Source organism: Balaenoptera ricei, chromosome 12, assembly GCF_028023285.1.
Source record: "Balaenoptera ricei isolate mBalRic1 chromosome 12, mBalRic1.hap2, whole genome shotgun sequence".
Lineage (NCBI taxonomy): Eukaryota > Metazoa > Chordata > Mammalia > Artiodactyla > Balaenopteridae > Balaenoptera > Balaenoptera ricei.
The window spans coordinates 79963777-79984552 of NC_082650.1; the positions used below are offsets into that span (position 1 = coordinate 79963777).

General features: G+C 36.2%; 1 protein-coding gene across 1 annotated transcript in view; it reads left to right on the forward strand.

Annotated features, from left to right (window-relative positions):
* Positions 1-516: 516 nt before the first annotated feature.
* Positions 517-20776, forward strand: part of LCA5 (lebercilin LCA5) — a 61561-nt gene continuing 41301 nt past the window's right edge. The window contains exons 1-3 of the mRNA XM_059942093.1: positions 517-698; positions 10092-10481; positions 15068-15597. Coding sequence (XP_059798076.1) covers positions 10283-10481; positions 15068-15597 — 729 coding nt within the window. The 5' untranslated portion in view covers positions 517-698; positions 10092-10282. The remainder of the gene's footprint in view (positions 699-10091; positions 10482-15067; positions 15598-20776) is intronic.

The following is a 20776-nucleotide window of genomic DNA, read 5'->3' on the forward strand; positions in this document are numbered from 1 at the left end:
AGCCAGGTCTTCGAGGCAGGAGCATCAGTACACTTACTCCACATCCTCCTGAAAATCAGCAATTTCAGTGCTAAGACAAGAGAAGCGACTAGCTATTTGTTTCTAATTTCTAATTTAAAACCAAGCGATTTCCAAAAACGATTCGAGACAATTTTCAATGTTTTCAATTACGCAGTCGCTCATTTCTACAATTCACTTCAGGTAAACCCTTTCCTCTCCGCCCTCGCCCTTCACCCCCCACCACCCAGGGCCCTAGACCCTCTGCAGCCGCCCCTGGCTTCGCGCAGCTTAAAGGGCCGGGCGCGCTTCTCCGAGCTTCGGCGTGCACGACTTCGCCACTCTCCGTAGCCTCTACAGCCAGAGCGGTCAACCAATGGCCGCCTACTCTCGTACTAATCGTTCCGCCTTCCGGTTCCACTGAAGCCAATAGAAAGAGCCCTCTAACAACAGAAGCCAATGGGAGGTCGGGGGCGGGCCTATCATTGGCTGCGGGCGTCCCGCAGTGCAGTCTGGGCCTCCCCCTCCGTTACCCTGGAGCCGAGGTCGCCGCGCAGCTGCAACCCGGGAGCTGACGTCCCCGCCCCTATTTTAGCCCCGTCTTCAAACTTCCCGCACTCCGGCCCCCTGAGCTCCCACCCCGCAGCCGAGTCTGGCACCCCCTCTTTGGCGGCCAGACGCCGAGGCCCCGCGGACAGAAGGTAAGGAGGCGGACGCCGCGTCGGCGTTGAGGAGGGGCGGGAGCGGTTTGGAGGTGGGCTTTGGGGTGGGCGTGGAGGTAGGGGGGACTTGAGGGTGCGAGGTGAGGCCGGGCTGTGCGGGACCCGGCGAGCAGATGGGGGCGTGCGAGTGGAGTTGTTAAAGGATTAGGGATGGAGGAGGATTGGGGGACGCGGGGAGAAGAAAAGTCCTAGGAAAACAAATCTGGAGCCCGGCGGCTGGGAGGGGGTTGGGAGGAGGGGAGGTTGACCGAAAGTTGGGGGATTGGGAAGTTAGGATGAGAACGAGTTCGGGAGGGGTTGCTTTGGGGGATCAGGAAGAGAAGGAAGGGAGCGCCTTGCAGGAGGATCTAGAGAAGGGGTTCGGAGTTACTAGAAAGCCCTAGAGGCCTGTAGACACTGAAGATGGGAAAGGAGGGACGGGGCAAGAAGGGGAAGGAGGCTGTGAGGCTCTCGGTAGCCATGGAATTAATAGGAAGTTAAGACTGTGATTAGAGTGGAAAGGCTCTTTGGTGCAGGCTGTGAAATTTTTACACATCCTTCAGAGATGGGATGAGAAGAGGGGAGAGTTGGCCAAAATAAAAGTGCCTTCTTGGCATCGGTGAATTGTAGTGGGTGCTCAGATACTTGGTGTTTTAAGTCGGCAGGACCACGGGGCAGTGTTTAACAGTGGCGAAGAGCACGGGTCCAGTTCACCTGAGCTTAATCCCCTCTCACTGACTTCCACCTGAGCTTAACTCCCTCACTGACTTCCACCTGAGCTTAAACCCCTCTCATTGATTTTCACCTGAGTTTAAACCCCTCTCATTCACTTTGTGGCCTCGGACAAACCGCAAATATCAATTAGTAACAAATTGGGTATTAAGCAGGAGAGTAATGGTGTCTGATCTCTGTCAAGTTTCAACAGCTTTCTCTAACTGGGGCAACAAAAATGAAAGCAGGATATCAGGAGGCTGTTGTAGAAGTTCAAGTGAGAAAAGATGGTGGCTTGGACCAGGGCAGTAGCAGTGGGGATGGTAAGAAATCATCAAATTTGGAATATATTTTGGAGATAAAACAGCCTGGTTTTACAGATGGTTTGGTTGTGGGATGTGAGAGTAAGAAGGAATCAGGGATGATCCTTAGATTTGTGAAATGGATAATTTAGTAGATGAAAATGCCATTTAATGTGATCAGAAAAATAGGAGAGAGTGGGTAGGAGTAGAAAGGGGATAGATCATGATTTTGTACTGGCATGTAAGGTTGAAATGATGTTTAGATACCCAGCTGGAGTTGTCAAATAGGAAGATGAATATATGAATCCGAAAGGCAGGGTAAATGAAGTCTAGGTGAGATCACCTCAGGAGAGAGTGTAGATAAAAGAAAGGAGGGCCAAATATGTGGTGCCTTGTGTACTCCAACCTTTAGAGGTCAGGAAGAGGAGGCAGATTCAACAAAGAAGACTGGGAAGAGACAGCCAACGAGGTAATGAGAAAACCAGGAAGGCAGGTGGCTATGGAAGTTAAGTAAGAAAAGAGAGTGTTGTAGGCAGGAGGGACTGGTCAGTCTTGTCCAATGCTGCTGTGGGGTCAGGGATGAAGAGGACAGAAAATTGGTTCTTGGATTTCACCAGGTTGAATGTCATTGTCTCTTTTGATAAAAGCTATTTCAGTGGAACGGTCGGGATGAAAACCTGACTAGTGTGGATTCAGAAAAACATTGTTGGAAAGGAGGTAGAGATGACATTCTAGATTATAAATTACTCTTCGAAAACTTTTACTGGAAAATTGGAGTGGAGAAATTGGGTTGTAGATGCGGTAGGACGTGGAGTCAAGCAACAGCTTTACTAGAACCTCTTTGCTGATCGGAATGATCCTGTAGAGAGGGCGGAATTGCAGGAGCACAGTCCTGGAGATGGAGAGGAGTGGGAAAGAAGACAGGTGAACAGTTTAGCTCTAAAAAGGAGCAGAAATGCTGCTTCAGTTTTAGTAGGGGGAGCGCCACACTATGGAATAGATGCACGTGGAGGTGGCTTTAAAGATGAGGTAGTTCTCATCGATGGTTGGTGTTGAAATATTGAATAGGTCCCTGAACCAAGAGTCAGAAAATGTGTAGTCCATTTCCAGTTTTACTAACTTAGGTCTGTGACCTTAGATAAATTGTGATCTTGGGTAAGTCACTTTGTTTTTCTGGGTCTTAGTTTCCTTAATCTATCCAAAGAAAGGAGTGATTCCCCAGGGTTCCTTCCGGTGCTAAATTGTTACGTAATCTTATTAAACTATAGTAGTTCGTTTGTTTTTGTTTGTACTTCGTAAAAAAATTATTAGTTATTATTCTAATAGTTGTCTTACCTCATCTTTATCCATTTCTTCCTTTCATATTTTGGTCTAATATTTCATGCATTTTCTTTTTTCTCTAACTTTTTAACTTTTGTTTTCCTGTTTGCTTGTTTGAACTGTTTTTCTGGCAGCCACTGACAGCCAGGCAACAGTGTTCTTACAAGGACTAAGGACTAATTTTATGAAAGAAAATTTTCACAAGTGTCTAAATTTCCATTTTCTAGGAAGGCTTAGATATTTGGGTTGCTGTATTTTCTAAGGAATGCTTGTTTGTTGTCATGAAGGTTTGTAACATAATATGGGATACATAGTTTAGAAATACCTACCTTATTTCAGCATAGATCCTAAGTAATGAGAAGTTTGGCAAAGGTAACAAAATATTCTCTAGCATTCCTGGGGCTATTCTTTTTTTAAAATTTAATTTTTTATCTTACATTGGAGTATAGTTGATTTACAATGTAGTGTTAGTTTCAGGTGTACAGCAAAGTGATTCAGTCATACATATATCCATTCTTTTTCAGGTTCTTTTCCCACATAGGTTATTACAGAATATTGAGTAGAGTTCCCTGTGCTGTACACTAGGTCCTTGTTGATTATCTATTTTATATATGGTAGTGTGTATGTGTTAATCCCAAACTCCTAATTTATCCCTCCCCCACACAACGTTTCCCCTTTGGTAACCGTAAGTTTATTTTCGAAGCCTATGAGTCTGTTTCTGTTTTGTAAATAAGTTCATTTGTATCATTTTTTTTTTTAGATTCCACATATAAGTGATATCATATGATACTTGTCTTTGACTTATTTCACTTAGTATTACAATCCCTAGGTCCATCCATGTTGCTGCAAATGGCATTATTTCCTTCTTTTTATGGCTGAGTAATATTCCATTGTATATAAGTACCACATCTTCTTTATCCATTCCTCTGTTGATGGACATTTAGGTTGCTTCCATGTCATGGCTGTTGTAAATAGTGCTACAGTGAACATTGGGGCGCCTGTATCTTTTTGAATTATGGTTTTCTCCACATATATGTCCTGGGGGGCTGTTCTTGAATTTATCACTTTTAAAGTGTTCTCATGTAATTAGCATGTAATATTTTCAGGGAATATATAAAGGATACATACATAATTTATTGTGACTGTTTTTTCTTAATCGTCTCTCTTTGATGGAAGAGCCAGACGCTGCCCTAAAAGAACTTATAGTATATTTTTGCTCATCTTAGTTTCCTCATTGTCTAAAATGGCATCTGTATCATCAGTAATTTTTGTTAACTGAATAAGTGTATGAATTGAATAGTAGTTTCATGAACTTTGGAAAAGTGATTGCTTATATGAAGTTGTCTTGAAAGGTCGAGAATAATTGTTATAAATAATTAGCCTAAAGATGACTTATATTTGCTGTTGAAGATGTAGATCTGACCATATATATTTGTCTCTTCTTCTACTTGGAGACAACATTAAAATCATATTAAAGAAAAAAAGAGAATAAACCTATAACATTGTAAGAATGATAGAGTACTCTCAGTAGACGAGAGATTACAACACATTTCTGAAACATGAAAGAAATGATGGATGGAACAGATTAGAACAGAGAGAACTATGTCCCAAGATATTCAAGAGGGAACTGCAGCAGAGAAATATTCTGATATATCCAACAGTCTCAGAGTATCTTGGGATTTAAAAAGTCAGAAAGGAAAATTGAAAATGGGGAGGAAGAATAATTAAAAAACTATAAATGGAATAGTTGTGCCTCCTTTCCCACCCAAGCTCATGCACAGCGACTGTCAGTGTAATACTCTCTGCCCTTCACCCCTCACTCCCTTTCCCATCAAAAAACACAGAAGTAATTTCTTCTGGAAATAAAAACAAAGATGACACTAAAGAAGAAGTAGAGTTGCCATGGTGGACATTTGTGTTTGGAGATAATCCCTCCTCATTGCTAACTTTTAGGGAGTCCCCAGCATACTGGCTGATTCTTTGCTGTTCACCCTAAAGCAACGTGTGCCTGTCAGGAGGCCCCGCTCACATGTACATGGTTTCCATTCATTCTTTCTTTTTCTTCTTTCCTAAATATCAGTGGGTGACCAAAACTTATCTTCAAAGAAATAAAATCAGCAGTGTATAAAAAAACCTGAGATGAACAAACTGAAAAACTGTAACTACGTGAAACAAAGATAATTTCTGGATCAGAAGAGATCTTAAAACAAACAAGATGTCTTATTTAGTGTTCTCAGGGAAAAGAGAATGTATTGCCTCATTAAAGCAAGAACGGAATAATTATTTCAAAAAATCAGAACAAGAAAGAGTTCTTGGAAATTAAGATGTTTGCACAAATTAAAAGAAAAAAAATCCTGGATGATTTAGAAGATAAATTGAGTAAATGTCTTTGAAAATAGTCCAAAAAGACAAAGAGAGCAAGTCTGTTATTTAACCAGTAGAAGTTTCAGAAAGAGTAAAGGAAGAGTCAATTATCAAAAAAGAAACCTAAGAATATTTCTCATGCTTAAAGACACAAGTTTCCAGATTAAAAGGAAGAGGGGAAGAAAAGGGCAACACAGTGAAAAAAGAACCACACCTACATACATCATTGTGATGTTTCAGTATAGCAAGAGGGAAAATCCTAAAAGTTCCTAGGGAGTTAAAAAAAAAAAAGATTACCTATAAAGAGTGAGAATCAGATGAACATAACTAGAGTGTGAACGCCGTAAGGGCAGGGATTTTTCGTTGTTCTTTTTTCATTACTGTTGCATAATGAGAGCTCAAGAAAAGTATATGTTGAGTAAAAGGATGACTGTCACATCTCATAAGCAGCTCTGAGGGTTTAGAAGACAGTGGAGCAGTGTCTCCAAAGTTCTGAGAGAGAGTGACTTAGAATTTGGAACCTATGAAAACTATCAAGTATGAGGCAAAATAAAGACATTCTCAGGCATGCAAAGACTCAGAACTTTTACCTCAGATAACCGTTTCTGAAGAAGTTACTTGAGGATATGGAGCAGTAAAATACAATGAAAACTAATAAAGACAATGACATGGGCCACTAGAAATGGTAGATTAACTCAGAAGTACAGTAAAAGTAATTCCAGAATGACAGTGGTGCAGCGGGTAGAAAGTAATTGGTTTACGTTAGAATAGGAAATTACTGGTCTCCAAGAAAAACGTCTTTAAGAGGAAGAATAATGGATTTCAGGCTATAGATAGAATGACCAAGAAACTGATAGATATCAGTGATGTGATAAGAAAGATGTTTTTTTCCTCTCAAGAAAAAAGGACAATTAGGAATTCTAGAGAAAAAAACTCTGCATAACCAACATGTAGTTGCATGTTGCAGCCATTTAAAATGAGGTGTGAGTTAAATCCTCATCTTTCATAGTCTAAAATTGCTAATTCAAGAAATAGTATAAGCACAGTACTATATATAAAATAGATTAGCAACAAGGACCTACTGTATAGCACAGGAAACCATACTCAATTTTTGTAATAACCTATAAGGGAAAAGAATCTGAAAAGGAATGTATATATATATAGATAGATAGATACACACACATAATTGAATCACTGTGCTGTACATCTGAAACTAACATAATATTATAAATCAACTATACTTCAATAAAAAAATAGTATAAGCAAAAAAGTATAAGACTTTAAAATAGTTGTCCCAGGAAACAGGATTTGGATAATGGGGCAATGGATATTTCCTTTTTTTTTTTTTTTTAAATATGTATATATTTGGGGCAGAGGTTGGGGAGAGGGCTAGTGTTGGTGTATATGAGATGAATGGCAGGTAATGTTTTTGTGGATTCTTACCCTTTGCAAGAAAAAGTTAGGTGGGACCCCTGACTTAACATGGGATAGGTCACAGGGAGCTACTGCTGCTATGTGCATATGAACAGAAATAATCTTCATCCATATCATATAGTCAACTTTTAATTATACTGTTAAAACTGAAAGTCTTTGACAAAGAGTATTGATCAGAATTTACTGAGCATCTTGTATGTTTGAATTGTAATATATAATTATTGATATTTACCAAGTGCTTATTGTGTGATAGTTATTGAATTATCCCATTTAATTGTCACAACAATTCTTTAAGGTAGTTACCATTATTGTTTCCACTTTACAGATGAGAAAATTGAGATTTAGATTTAGATTGAGAAGTTAGGTGGCTTCTCCAGGTTTGCACAGCTAATAAGTGAAGGAGCCACTTAATTGCTTTAATCCATCATCCTTTTTTCCTAGAGAGTTTTTTAAATGTGTAAACATTTTCTGTCATGATTGCAAACTGGAAGATTCAGACTGATTTATATATTTTTTAATATTAGTACTTGTTGCTGATTTCAGATCAGATTAGCTAGTTGTAACAGAGACTGAGATTGCCAGGCACTAATAATCTACCAGGAAGTAAAACAAAGTTCTAAGTTTGTTTGCTTGATTTTTAAAAAATCTTTTTTGTTAAGGAAAATTTCAAACAATATGAAAGAAGAGGTAGAATACTGAAGCTGCAAGTCTCCACAGTTTTTACATAGTTTTATTAACTCATGGCCAGTCTTATTTAATCTCTACTTTTACCTCCTTCCCCCTGGATTATTTTGAAGCAAACCCCAGACATTATTTAATTTTACCTATAAATATCTCAACATCTATCTCTGAAATATAAGGACTCTTTAAAAAAAGTAACCACAATATCATGATCTCACCTAAAGCAATAGCAATTCCTTAATGTCATTAAATATCCAGTCAGTGTTTAAATTTTCTCAATTATCTTATAATTTTCTTTTATATAATTTGTTTGAATCAAGATTGAAACAAGGTTCGTAGATTGCAATTGTTTGTTTTCCTTAAGACTTTAAAAAAATATAGAAACCCTCTTGCCATCTCTTCTTTTCCTGCTTGCAATTTATGCGTTAAAGAAGCCAGTTTGTTCTGTAGGATTTGCCACAGTGTGGATTTCGGTAATTGCTTCCTTGTATCTCTGTCCCCTGTATTTTCTATAAATTGTCATGTCAGTTTAGAAGTTTGACCAGAATCAGATTTTATTTTTCTTGTAGGAGGAGCAGATTACTTCAGAGGTATCCTTGTGTCCTATCTGGAAGGTGCACAGTGTCTGATTATTTCTTTTCTGTAGTGTTAGCAGCCATTAGTGAGCACTGTCTACTTTCATTATTTCATTAGTAGCTACCAAGTGGCAATATTCTAATTCTGTCATTCTGATATTCCCTTTTTAATTTATTAGCTAGAATAGTTCTGTAAAGAAACAAACTTTTTGGCCAACCCAATACTTCCCCTTATCTACTGTTTTGTTATTTTAAGATACAGCTCGTAACAGTATAGGCAGGATACCTGTTTGATTTTTTTCTCTTTAGGTATCAATTTCAGATGAATGAGTTGGTTGCCTAGTGTCTTTCAGAGGTGACTAATTAGTTTTTTTAAAATAACATATGACCTCATGAATTTAAGCATATTTGATGTGTCTTAGTCCTTTGCTGATATAATTCTTATTGATGATGCAATTGTCCCATTGTTGGCTAGTCGGAGCTTCTTGGCGTGCGCTCCCGAGCCCTTCTGATGCTCCATCAGGAGTGCCTCACAGCTCTCTTGCTCTCTAGTATGACCAAATTTCTAGATTCTTAGGTTCATCTTGTATGTTTCCTCTCTTAGATGTGGAATAAGACATTTTACAAGGAGTTCTACTAGTTTCTTTGAAGGGAAATGGTATTTAGACACTACATTTGGGTGCTGGGAATGTTTGTTGCTATTAGTTTGTTTCTTGCTTCTAGGGTTTTTCAGTGGACAGAGCTAGGAAACAGTTTTTTTTTTTTTTTTTTTTAAATGTAAAATCCATTATAAGTTCATACTGATACTCCAAATTCACATTTTGGGCTCCAGAATTTTAAAACTCGTATTGGCTTATACTTGTTTGTTTTAGAAAATTCTAATACCTAACCGAACCAATGTAATTACTTGTTTGCTTTATCTCACAGTGCACATGTAGAAGCCTGAGAATAACAATGCCAACAATGTGATTATTGAAAGCAGTTTTTAGAAAAATTTTGTGCCTTTTTTGTCAGTAGGATATATCTCACTAGGGATTGTGTTTTAAAGTCATTAGAACTGGTTAATCTGTGTGGTTTTGCCACCAACTGTATATATAGTTACATTTATTTGTTTCATTTTCTTTTGATTCATAGGAAATGCTTTTTAAAAATCTAATTTCTAAAAATTATTATTTCCAAAGTTGAGTCTACAAAAGTTATAGATAAAGAAGTCTAACTCGTATCCCTGTCCCTGAACTCTGCTTCCCACTTTCCTCTACAGCTATACTGTCCAGTCAGCTAACCACCAGTGCATGTGGCTTTTAACATTTAAGTGAATTAAAATTCAGCATAATTAAAAATTAGTTCTTCATTCCCACTTGCCACATTGCAGGTGTTCAGTAGCTACATGTGGGTAGCTATCATACTGAACAGATTTTGCCCATTTATCTTTTGACTTCATGTTTTTCTTATGGCATGATATGAGGTATTTATTGTTAAGGGTGGTAACCATTTTTCTGTCATGTTGCAAATGTTTTTTCATCAAGTGCTTTAATTTGATTAATTTTTTTACATACTTCAGTTTTACATTTTTATGCAATTTTAGATATTTTTCTTTGGTTTTGTTAGTCTTGTCCTTTACCACCATCCCCCCACACCCCACCCAAAAAAAAAATAAAAAAAAAATAAAAAAGAAATTGGTGATTTGATCATAATTCACCTATTAAAAATCAGCACTTGTGTTTATTTTAAGTCTTAAGATTCAAGGGAGTCAAATGCAGTTAACATTTATTCAGAAGCAAGTATATGTCAGGTACTTTACATGTTCTCTATCTAGGCTATGACAGTTTGTCTTTTCTCCAAATACTGTAAATAACTGTGTGAAAATATAGATGAATTAAATTACAGTCTCTTTTAAAAATTATAAACAGTATATTATTTTGCTTTTAGTATGTTTCATTGTAATTAACTGTAGAAACCTATTTCATGAAATATGATGAGTTTCCTTTCCCCTTCCTTAATTGTAGGGGAAAAAGTGTATTTTCTGGTCCCTCCTGTGAATTGTGGACTACAGATACAGAGAGAAAACAAATTGCACATACATGGATATTATCCCCGGGATCTGAAGACTCTAAAAAATGCTCTTCAGGCTTGCCATGGATTTTTCTGAAGAAAAGAATCTGTGAAATTATGTGAATAGAGGCCATTTTTCAAAGCCATGGGGGAAAGAGAAAGAAGTCCAGATACTGGTAAAGAAAGTAAGGCAGGCAGACACTGTTACTCTTACTGTTCATCTGATTTTGGAGCTACACCACAGTCTTCTGGCCGGTCATCGCTGGTCCATCCCTCCTCACCTGCAAGTATTAAGGTAAAAAATCCTAAAAAACAAATTTCAGACAGCCAAGTGCATCATCAAGGTAAGCATCCTTTAAAAAAGTCCAGTAGATCTAGAATATTCATTGTGAATGCTTAAGGAAAACATGTATGAATGAAACTCTTCTATTTAATATGTATATGGATATGTGCATGGAAATGGGATGATTTACATTTAGAATAGGATATATTTTTATAAATGTTGCTTATGGTACTGTGTATTATCCTTTGTTATATTTAAAGTCATACGGTATACCAAAGAAAGAACGATAACTGAGGCTTCTCATTTTGTTTTCTCTTGTTCCTAAATAAATGATTATCTTGGAGTTTGTGAGGTACTGTAAAGGCAAAAAAAAAAAAAAAAAAAAAAAAATCACAAAACATGTGGACCTTCCTTTATCTTCAATTTCAAAAAGTAGTGAAAAGCATTGATATAAAGTGGTTAAGGGGCATTTTTCTAGATTGAGTAAAATTACTTTCCCTACTTACTACAAAAGTTCAAATTTAGCCTAGAATTGGAATTTGGGACTTGGGTCCACCAGTCTGTTTTCTATTAAGCTGTGTTATAATGGAAACAACATAAATCATTAGAAATAATTTTTCTTATTAAAATGTTACTAGTCTGGAACTAGTTATTAATATATATTTGACTAGATAATGTTCTAGAAATCGCTTCTTCATCTTAATAAATCCCTGGTCAAGAAAACCCTGATGTACTTAGTAACAAAATATGTAAGGACTATATCATAGAAAAGTAAGCTAAGGTAAATGAGGTTTTATAATATACGTTAATAAATACAGCACAATATAACAGCAGTAGCTTAGAATGGTAAAGATTGCAAGGCAGGGAGTGGTAAGTTTGGGAGATGAAAAGGAAAACAGGGGCAAAGCAATGAAACACCTGGCATCTTGTGTTAAGATACTGACTGTTTCTGTACAGGAGAATAGTTAGCTATTGAAAAGTTTTAATCAGGAGTTTGATTAAATTTGCCTTTATAGATTTTTACTTTGAAAAGTAACATTTGCTTTTTTAAAATCTGCAAAGAATGTATGTTCCTTTTGAAAGCAGCCCTTTCATGGATCACTGATCTAGCTTCCCAGGGATGTTGATACTTTTAACAATTTGGGTGCATTTTCTTCTTCTGTTTGTTTGTTTTTCCTGCAAGTACAGTGCTGCAGGTTTCTTAGTCTCTTCCTCCAAATCTGTCTCAATGCAGTTTTCTTGTTTTGATTTTGTGGTTGAGAGCATGGTCTGATATTAAACTTTTGCTATATAATTAAGAACAAACAGACCTTAGGGTTGAACCTTAGAAAATGACTATTTATTCCCAAGAAATCATTTACATACCTCGGGAATTACTGGCAAGAATACTTTAATTTTTCACTCATTACCCAGAAGCAGTTTAGGAGGCTACCCAATTAAGGAGTCAGAACTTCTTACGCCTTATCTTATTTAAGAAGATAATTGAGAAAAAGCTATGAGAAACAGTTCTAATATCACCCAGAAAAATTTCAGTTATTGTCTTCAATCTGACTTGTACTGTTTTCTGCTTTGCATTATCTTTTGAATTAAAATCTGTGGTAATTTGTCTACCTTAGATCAAACAACATAACCAAACTGATAACTTTCCTTAAACACTAACTTAATTCCTTTTGGTTTAAGTCACAATCATCAGTGTAGACTAAATTAAGGAAAGAACAAATGTGATTAAAAAAGCATCTTGAACACTTGAATTTGTGGAATTTAATGTTTGATAACATATTCTTCCTTCCTCCTTTTAAATTTTCAGCATGTTTTATTTTAAAAGTAAAATTTGTGCTCTATCAGAAGTTATATGATAATAAAATTTAATAATTAGGTTATACATCTTTGTGTATTACATATTACATACTTATTCTATTTCTTGTTTTATCAGTAATATAAACACTGAGTTTTTGGTAGATGCATAGTTTATCTTTGTTACTTTTTTTTTTTTTTTTTTTTAATTTATTTCTTTTGGCTGCGTTGGGTCTTCGTTGCTGTGCACGGGCTTTCTCTAGTGGCGGCGAGCAGGGGCTACCCTTTGTTGCGGTGCACGGGCTTCTCATTGTGGTGGCTTCTCTTGTTGTGGAGTACGGGCTCTAGGCGTGCGGGCTTCAGTAGTTGTGGCATGCAGGCTCAGTAGTGTGGCTCGCGGGCCCTTGAGCACAGGCTCAGTAGTTGTGGCGCACAGGCTTAGTTGCTCCACGGCATGTGGGATCTTCCTGGGCCAGGGCTCAAACCCATGTCCCCCGCATTGGCAGGCAGATTCTTAACCAGTGTGCCACCAGGGAAGTCCCTGTTACATGTTTTTTAAATGAGTCATACCATAATTTTAACACCTGACGGAAGGAAAACAGTTATTTGCCCACCCTCTTTTTGGTGGTGACTTAACAAGGGGGAGATGAAGAATGATATACACAACAGTAAGTCACCTTGGTTCTGACTCTTATTAGCCCTGTATTTCATCTTGATAGTTTTAAAAATGAAAGAGGTAGATGAACGCTGAGAAATATTTTTGAGTTCTGGTTAAGTGTACTTTGTAGATGTACTAATGGAATATGCTAAAAATCAATGTTCAGGTTTTCAGGATGTCAAAAGTTGGTTGTGGAAGCCCTTTCTGTCTGGCTAAACTGTTGAATAAAATATTAGTGGAAAATTTTTATCCTGATTCATATAATATCTAGGCTTTAACTTTTCAAATTAAGTTTCCATTTGTATGAAGTCTTGTTTGCTGAACAATATAATTTTATACATAAAAATCAGAGATTTGGAATGATTAACATTCATCCTTATGTACAGTCATTTTTATGTATAAAGTTTCTGTCACTCCAAGAGCTGAGTACATATTCTATAATAGCATATAGATACTAAAACTCTGTTAATTCAGTATGTTGGGAAAGAAAGAGAATTGAAATGATGGGTGCTCCCAATTTAAAACTGGAGCAATCTCTCCAATGGAAATATAATGCAAGTCACAAATGGAAGCCACACATGCAATTTTTTACTGCCACATTTAAAAAGAAAAGCAGGTGGGATTAATTTTAATAATATATTTTAGTTAACCCAACATATCCAAAATATTATCATTTCTAAATATAGTTAATATAAAACATAGTGTGTGGAATATTCTGCATTCCTTTGTTTTTTAAACTAAGTGTTTGAAATCTGGTATGTATTTCACACTTATGGGGTATCTCAGTTTGGACCACCCACATTTCAAGTTTCTCAGTAGGCACATGTGGCTAGTGACCACTATATTGGATAGCATAGTTTCGAAGTTACAAGTAGGTTTTCCCTCATTTCTTTTTATTACCACTTCCTTTCATATATTCAAGCATTTATAGAGCTGGAATCCCAAATCGGTTACACATTCAAAATACCTTCTATAAAACTTCCATCTCTTTAATGAAATTTTGTAGTGTTAAATTGTAAATATTACTCTTACCCTTTACTTGTTTACATAATGAAATCAGGGTGTCCATGGCTGGTAAAATGGGTAGGGAAACATTGGATTTTCTAGTTTTTCTTCATTTTTTTTTTCCCTCTGGAATGCATTTCCTTCTTGAAAAAATGCAGTCACCTTGGAGATTAAAGTTCGTTATTCTCAACTGTGGCAGACTTCCAGATGCCTCTTTTAAAGGGCAGGTGCTCTGTATATTGAGGCTTAATAAGTTCAATGAACTTTTAGTAAAAAAAAATAATAACATTCCAAATTTTTGTGAAATATTGTGATTAATGTGTATTAATTAACTTTAAAGATTTCGCATGCTTGTATTTTTTAGGGTGGAGTTTTTTATCTTGTTCTTAAATTATGCCAGATGTTTTTGATTCGAACATCACACAAAAGAAAGCCTCTGAGAAAGCATTTAGAATCACATCTGTACTGCTCAAGTGTGTTCTGTTTCCAATCACTGGTACCTGGGATTAAGTTTTTGTCACTGACAGAGAATGTTTGTGGAGAACTTTTCTGTTTGACATGCAAACTTCAGTTAATCCTCACAACAACAAATGAGTTGGTATCCTCATTCTGTGGGTAGGGAAAATAGACCTGGAAAAGGTTTAAGTTGAATTGCTCAAGGATTTATTAAGTGGTAAATCTGAGTCCCAAATCTTCTTGCTGTCATGTTGTCATCCTCTTTCCCCAAATAAAGATTTCTAACTAATTAAAAAAAAAACAACCATACATTTCCACATTTTAAATAATGATCCCAAATATCTTGGCACAAATGACTTGGATATCACAATATTTTGTCCAGTGTTTATTAGGCACCATGCTGGTGCTGATGGTGCCTATGTTTGAATGCTGGCTGGCTATCCTATCTGTAAAATTAAAAATGGTAAAATAATCCCCTATAAACTCTGGGGATATTATTTTGCTGGATCAGAATATAATTCTTGAACTTTCTTAAAAGATTTCAAACCTTTCTTAATAAAACCATTATATTAAGAGCTCTAAGTAAAACCTGATATTTAATTAAATTTTGTAAAATCATTTTTTAAGGAAACAAAATAACTAAAGAACATTGTGGATCCACTTGTGTTAGGATGAATAAATAATACTACATCTGGTACGGCTTTCACTTTACATTATTACTGTTTCTTTTTTAGTCCCTAGGAAACCAAGCCCTAAGGGTCCACCAAACAGAAGGGGAGTCCGAGTGGGATTTCGCTCCCAGAGCCTCAATAGGGAGCCACTTCGGAAAGATACTGATCTTGTTACAAAACGGGTTCTTTCTGCAAGACTGCTAAAAATCAATGAATTGCAGAATGAAGTAACTGAACTCCAGGTCAAGTTAGCTGAGCTGCTAAAAGAAAATAAGGCTTTGAAAAGGCTTCAGTATAGGCAGGAGAAAGCCCTGAATAAGTTTGAAGATACAGAAAATGAAATCTCACAACTTATTGCTCGTCATAACAATGAGATTACAGCACTCAAAGAACGCTTAAGAAAATCTCAAGAGAAAGAACGGGCAACTGAGAAAAGGGTGAAAGATACAGAAGGTGAACTATTTAGGACAAAATTTTCCTTACAGAAACTGAAAAAGATCTCTGAAGCTAGACAACTACCTGAACGAGATGATTTAGCAAAGAAACTCGTTTCAGCAGAGTTAAAATTAGATGACACCGAGAGAAGAATTAAGGTAAAATTTCTACAGTTTGTAAGTGTGCTGTTTTGTGTTAGTCTTCATTGGGCGTTTAATGTCCTCTTTTCAGACTGCTTACTGCAGTTCCACATTGCTTGGAAATGAAAACTATTTTTTTGGTATTTTTCTGAGTAAGAGATTAGGAAAAACTTAAGATTTTATCTTTAAGAGCAAGATGTAAAAGATTGTATATATTAATGGGCCACATGTTAATGGATATTTAATTCCATGGATCTTAGCCATTTGGGGGAAATACACTATTTGATTATGTGATTGTTTCTTTAAAATTGAAAATGATACTATAAGAGCTATAGTGTATAAAACTGACATTTTGGGGCCATTGTGTAAGAAATGCCACATGAATAATACTTTCTGTTTTTATTTCTTTGAACATTTATGAAAGATATATTTTGGGACAGGGTGTGCCTCTACTCCTCCAAATAAAAACTGATGTGAGAGGTGGGTGGAATGATGTTGAGTTAATAGTCTGAGAATACAGCAGGTCTTATAAAAATATTTTTTTCTTATAATTAGAGAGGAAAAACGTACTACCCCATGATTGTTATATGGAGAACTTGTATTAGATGCTATCTGTGAGATACACACACACACACACACACACACACACACACACACACACACACACACACACATATCTCAAATCAAATAGTATATTTTTCCCAAGTGACTAAGATCCACGGAATTAAACATCCACTTAAATGTCGTGCTCTCTCTCTATATATGTGGGGGTGTGTGTGTGTGTGTATAAAACAGAAGCCCTGAGTCAGGGCTTAGAATTACTTAGAATTGACAAAGTAGTTTGGAAAGGAAAGGTAGGGAAAAAGTGTGAGAATAATGCCTGCTGTGAGAGCTCTCTGAGCAAGGGCAAGTCAGAACTATAAATAAACTAGCTTTCTGCAGTGTATTAATTAGATGTTTTTAGTACATGGTATGATAATAGTACTTCTTAGTCTGTATAATATGCCAGGCTCAATCTACCAGTGCCATGCCCAGAGACAGTGGCTTATTAAATAGAGTGTATATCAGTGACCAGAAAAAGTGCCTAGCTTATTCTCCAAAATCAGCAATCACTAACTTCTGTTTCAGTGCACAGAAGATATCTTATTGTATAGGTTCCACCAGTGATCAACTCAAACTGCAGAGCAACATATGAAGACTTTTTTTTTAAGGACCATTTATTTATGTAGTGGGGTGGGGGTAGGGATGGAAGCAACTATGGTCATAAACAAATAGCTGACATTTTAATTATTTTTAAAGGGAAGTATAAAATGTGCCACATAATGGATTTTAAAATTAGGAACCAGGAGCACAGAATGCTAATTAATAAGCACGGTTGAAAACAACCCACACCTCTGTGCGTGTTTGTATAAAACTAGAGAGAACACGCAGTTGCAGTACGCACGCGCGTGCGCACACACAAATACACACGTACTGCAGTTCTCTCTTATAGCCAGTTATGAAGGGGGCTGATGGAGTGGTAGAGGAGGGAAGAGAAAGAAGGAAGAGAGGAAAAATGGAATAAGTCTGTGGATTCTGAGTTGTAGATGGAGTTGAATTACGTGGTTACCCACTTGAGAGCATGAAAATCAGTCATCTGTGATGATAAGTCTTTGAAATACTTGTTAACTGTATAGTGTCCTCAATTCTTTTTTTTCTTACTGGAGTTAAGAAATTTAAAAAAACTTTTTATTTTCGGTTAATTTTAGGTTGACATGAAGTTTTAACAACATTATGTAGAGAGATCGCATATACCCTTCATCCAGTTTCCCCAGTGGTAACATATAGCATAACTAGAATATAATATTGCAATTAGGAAATTGGTAGTAATACATTGATACAACTCATCAACCTTATTCAGATTTCACCAGTTTTACCTGGACTTGTGTGTGTGTGTGTGTGTGTGTGTGTGTATTTAGTTCTATGCAATTTTGTCACATGTGTGGATTCGTGTGACCATCACCGTGGTCAAGATGCAGAACAGTTCCATCACAGGGAACTTGTGTTACCAACTTATAGGCACAGTTACCTTCCTGCCTTCCCCAGCTCTCTGATCTGTGGCATCCACTGATCTGTTCACCATTTCTATAATTTCATCATTTTAAGAATGTAATATAAATACTGGAATCATACAGTATTTAACCTCTTGTGGTTGACAGATATCATTTTTTCCCTTGAGCTCCATCCAAGTTGTTGCATATATCAATAGCTTGTTCCTTTTTTTATTCCCAAGTAGTATTCCATGGCATGGATATACAACAGAGTCTTATGGTATATCCCATTGAAGGGCATTGGGATTGTTTCCAGTTTTTAGCTATTACCCAATAAAGCTGTTAAGACCATTCATGTGCAGATTTTTGTGTGAACATAAATTTTCATTTCTCTGGGATATAGGCATGAAAGTATACTTGATGGATTGTATGATAAGCACATGTTCTGTAAGAAACCTCCATTCTCTTTTGTAGAGCAGCAGTACCATTTTACATTTTTACCAGCAATGTATAAGTGATCCACTTTCTCCACATCCTTGCCAGCATTTGGTGTTATCACTTTTTAAAATTTTAGCCATTCTTACAGGTTTTTAGCACTATATCTTGGTTTTAACTTGCATTATTCCTAATGGCTAACGATGTTGAACATCTTTTTATATGCTTATTTGCCATCAGAAGATCCTATTCATTTTGTTTGTTTTTTGCCTGTATTTCTAATTGGATTGTTTGTGCTTTTACTGTTGATTTTTGATAGTTCTTTATATATATACTAAATACAGGTTCTTTGTCAGATACGTGGTTTGCAAATATTTTCTCCCAGTTTGTAGCTTGTCTTTTCATCCTCTTCACAGGGTCTTTCAGAAGAAAGGTTTTAAATTTTGATGTGGTCCAGTTTATCAGATTTTTCTTTCATGGATTGCTTTTTAGTGTCGAGTTAAGAATTCTTTGCTATCCCTGACACCCTTTGTCTGTAGCTCCAAAGATTTTCTACTATATTTTTATCCAAAAGCTGTATGGTTTTATGTTTTATTTTAAAGTCCATGATTCATTTTGAGTTAATTTTTGTATAAGTTGTGAGGTTTAGGTCGAGGTTCATTTTTTTTCCCCCACCTTTTAGTGCCCAGTTGCTCTAGTACCATTTGTTGAAAAGGCTATTCTTCCTCCACTGAATCTGGCACCTTTGTCAAAAATCAGTTGGGCATATTTTTGTGGGTCTATTTCTGGATTCTTTATTCTACTGATGTATGTGTCTATCCCTCTGCCGATACCACACTCTCCTCATTACAGGCTCCATAGTAAACCGTATATATATGATTATGGTAGAGGGATTCATCTCATGTTATGCTTTGTTTTTAAAATTTTACCTATTTTAGCTACTCTAGGTCCTCTGCCTTTCCAAATGAACTTTAGAATAAACTTGTCTCTGTCTACCAACACCTTCCTGAGATTTTGATAAGAATTGCATTAAACATGGATCAATTTGTGGAGAATTGACATCCGTATTATGTTGAATCTTCCTATTCTTGAACACAGTATATTTCTCCATTTACTTAGGTCATCTTTGATTTCTTTCATCATCATTTTTTAATTTTCGGGATTCAGATCTAAACAGGTTTTGTTAGATTTATACCTAAATATTTCATTTTGTTTGGAGCAACTGTAAATAGTCTCAGTTCTTTCTGGATGAGAAAATTACTCTTGAACTTTTATTTTCAAATTTCAAAGCTCATTTTTATTGCAAAAATCATTTTCACAAGGGGTTATGACTATTTGACGCACATAAAGGAGTGGCTTAGCTTTACAAGTTTACTCTCAAGTTTCAGGAATGTTGAGTTTATTAGCTCCAAGCCTCAAAGTTTGTTTGGGAGATCTAAACTGCTTCATTTCTGTTGTGATTGAAATTATATTGGAATCAACATTTAATATGTTATTATGAACCTACTTTCAAATCAGTCTCAAGTCAGCTGTCATATCAAACTAGCTCTCTTCTGAATGGAGGAGCCTCTGTAACCCACCTGAGGGTAATTATTCTCTACTTTTTAGCTTACCTTTTCATACTTCCTAAAGTTTTCATACTTCCTAAAGTTTTCATACTTCCTAAAGTTTTCTTTTTGAAAGAAAATTATCTTTCATAATCTCAGTAATCAATCCAGAATTCGAAATATTTACTATTGAGTGTCTTAATTTAGTGTGAAATTTAGCTTTTGTTTTCATGCCTCATTCAGTTTTTCAAATTTTATTTAACACTAAGTTAATCTTTTTTCTTCAAACTCAGTACCACTGACTTTAAGGGTAAGGGAGGAATCTAGGAGCTCAATTGTGGTGTTTCATTTTGCAAATTAACTAAAACCTGAGAAAGTCCCGAGTGTCCTTTGAAATTGCAGTAAAATCCTAGTAGTGCTGTCTTTAGGTTTTGTGCTATTCTTTACTAAGGATGACTATCTGTATGGTGTTTTTTGTTTTTGCGTGGTGTAGCTTTTTATTTTAAGAATATGTCCTTAAGCTGGAGTTTGTGACAGGCCACTTTGTTTATTTGTTTATAGATTGCCTTATCCCAGAAAGGATTTCAGGCCACAATTCTTATTACCCTTGTGTTACATTTTCTTCCTACTGGAGGGAAAAAAAAAGCATTCTTCAAGGTTACCTCTGAATAGTTGAGCTGTGAAAAACTTCCCTCTGCACCCTCTGTAAGTTGGATACAAGTTTATTTTGTTAGTTGATGGAAGTGACAGAATGCATAGTCTGAGTAATTTAAGAGTACAGTGGTTTAGAAGCGGACACATGGTTAGACAAACAAACATGGTTAGACAAACAACCTTTTAAAATATGAGTAGGGACAATCACCCATGGCAGTTGTTTTTCACCAGCCTTGTGCCACGTGGTCTGCCGGATACTGGGCCATATACCAGGAACGAAGAGATGCTTGATAGGGTTAAATTTGTTGAGCTCTGTACAAAGGTACAGACAGCTAAATCAGACTACATGTTTATTTCTTTATTTAGCGTTGGCTTTATACCTTCATTTTGGCTTTTACTTCAATAAGTTTATTGAGTAGGGTCCTATCAAAGTAGCAGCCCCAGTTAAATATGTTTATTTTAATATTAATAGCTATATATATTAATATTTAAATAAAACTGCAACAAATTGTAAAAAAGCTGCAAAAAAAC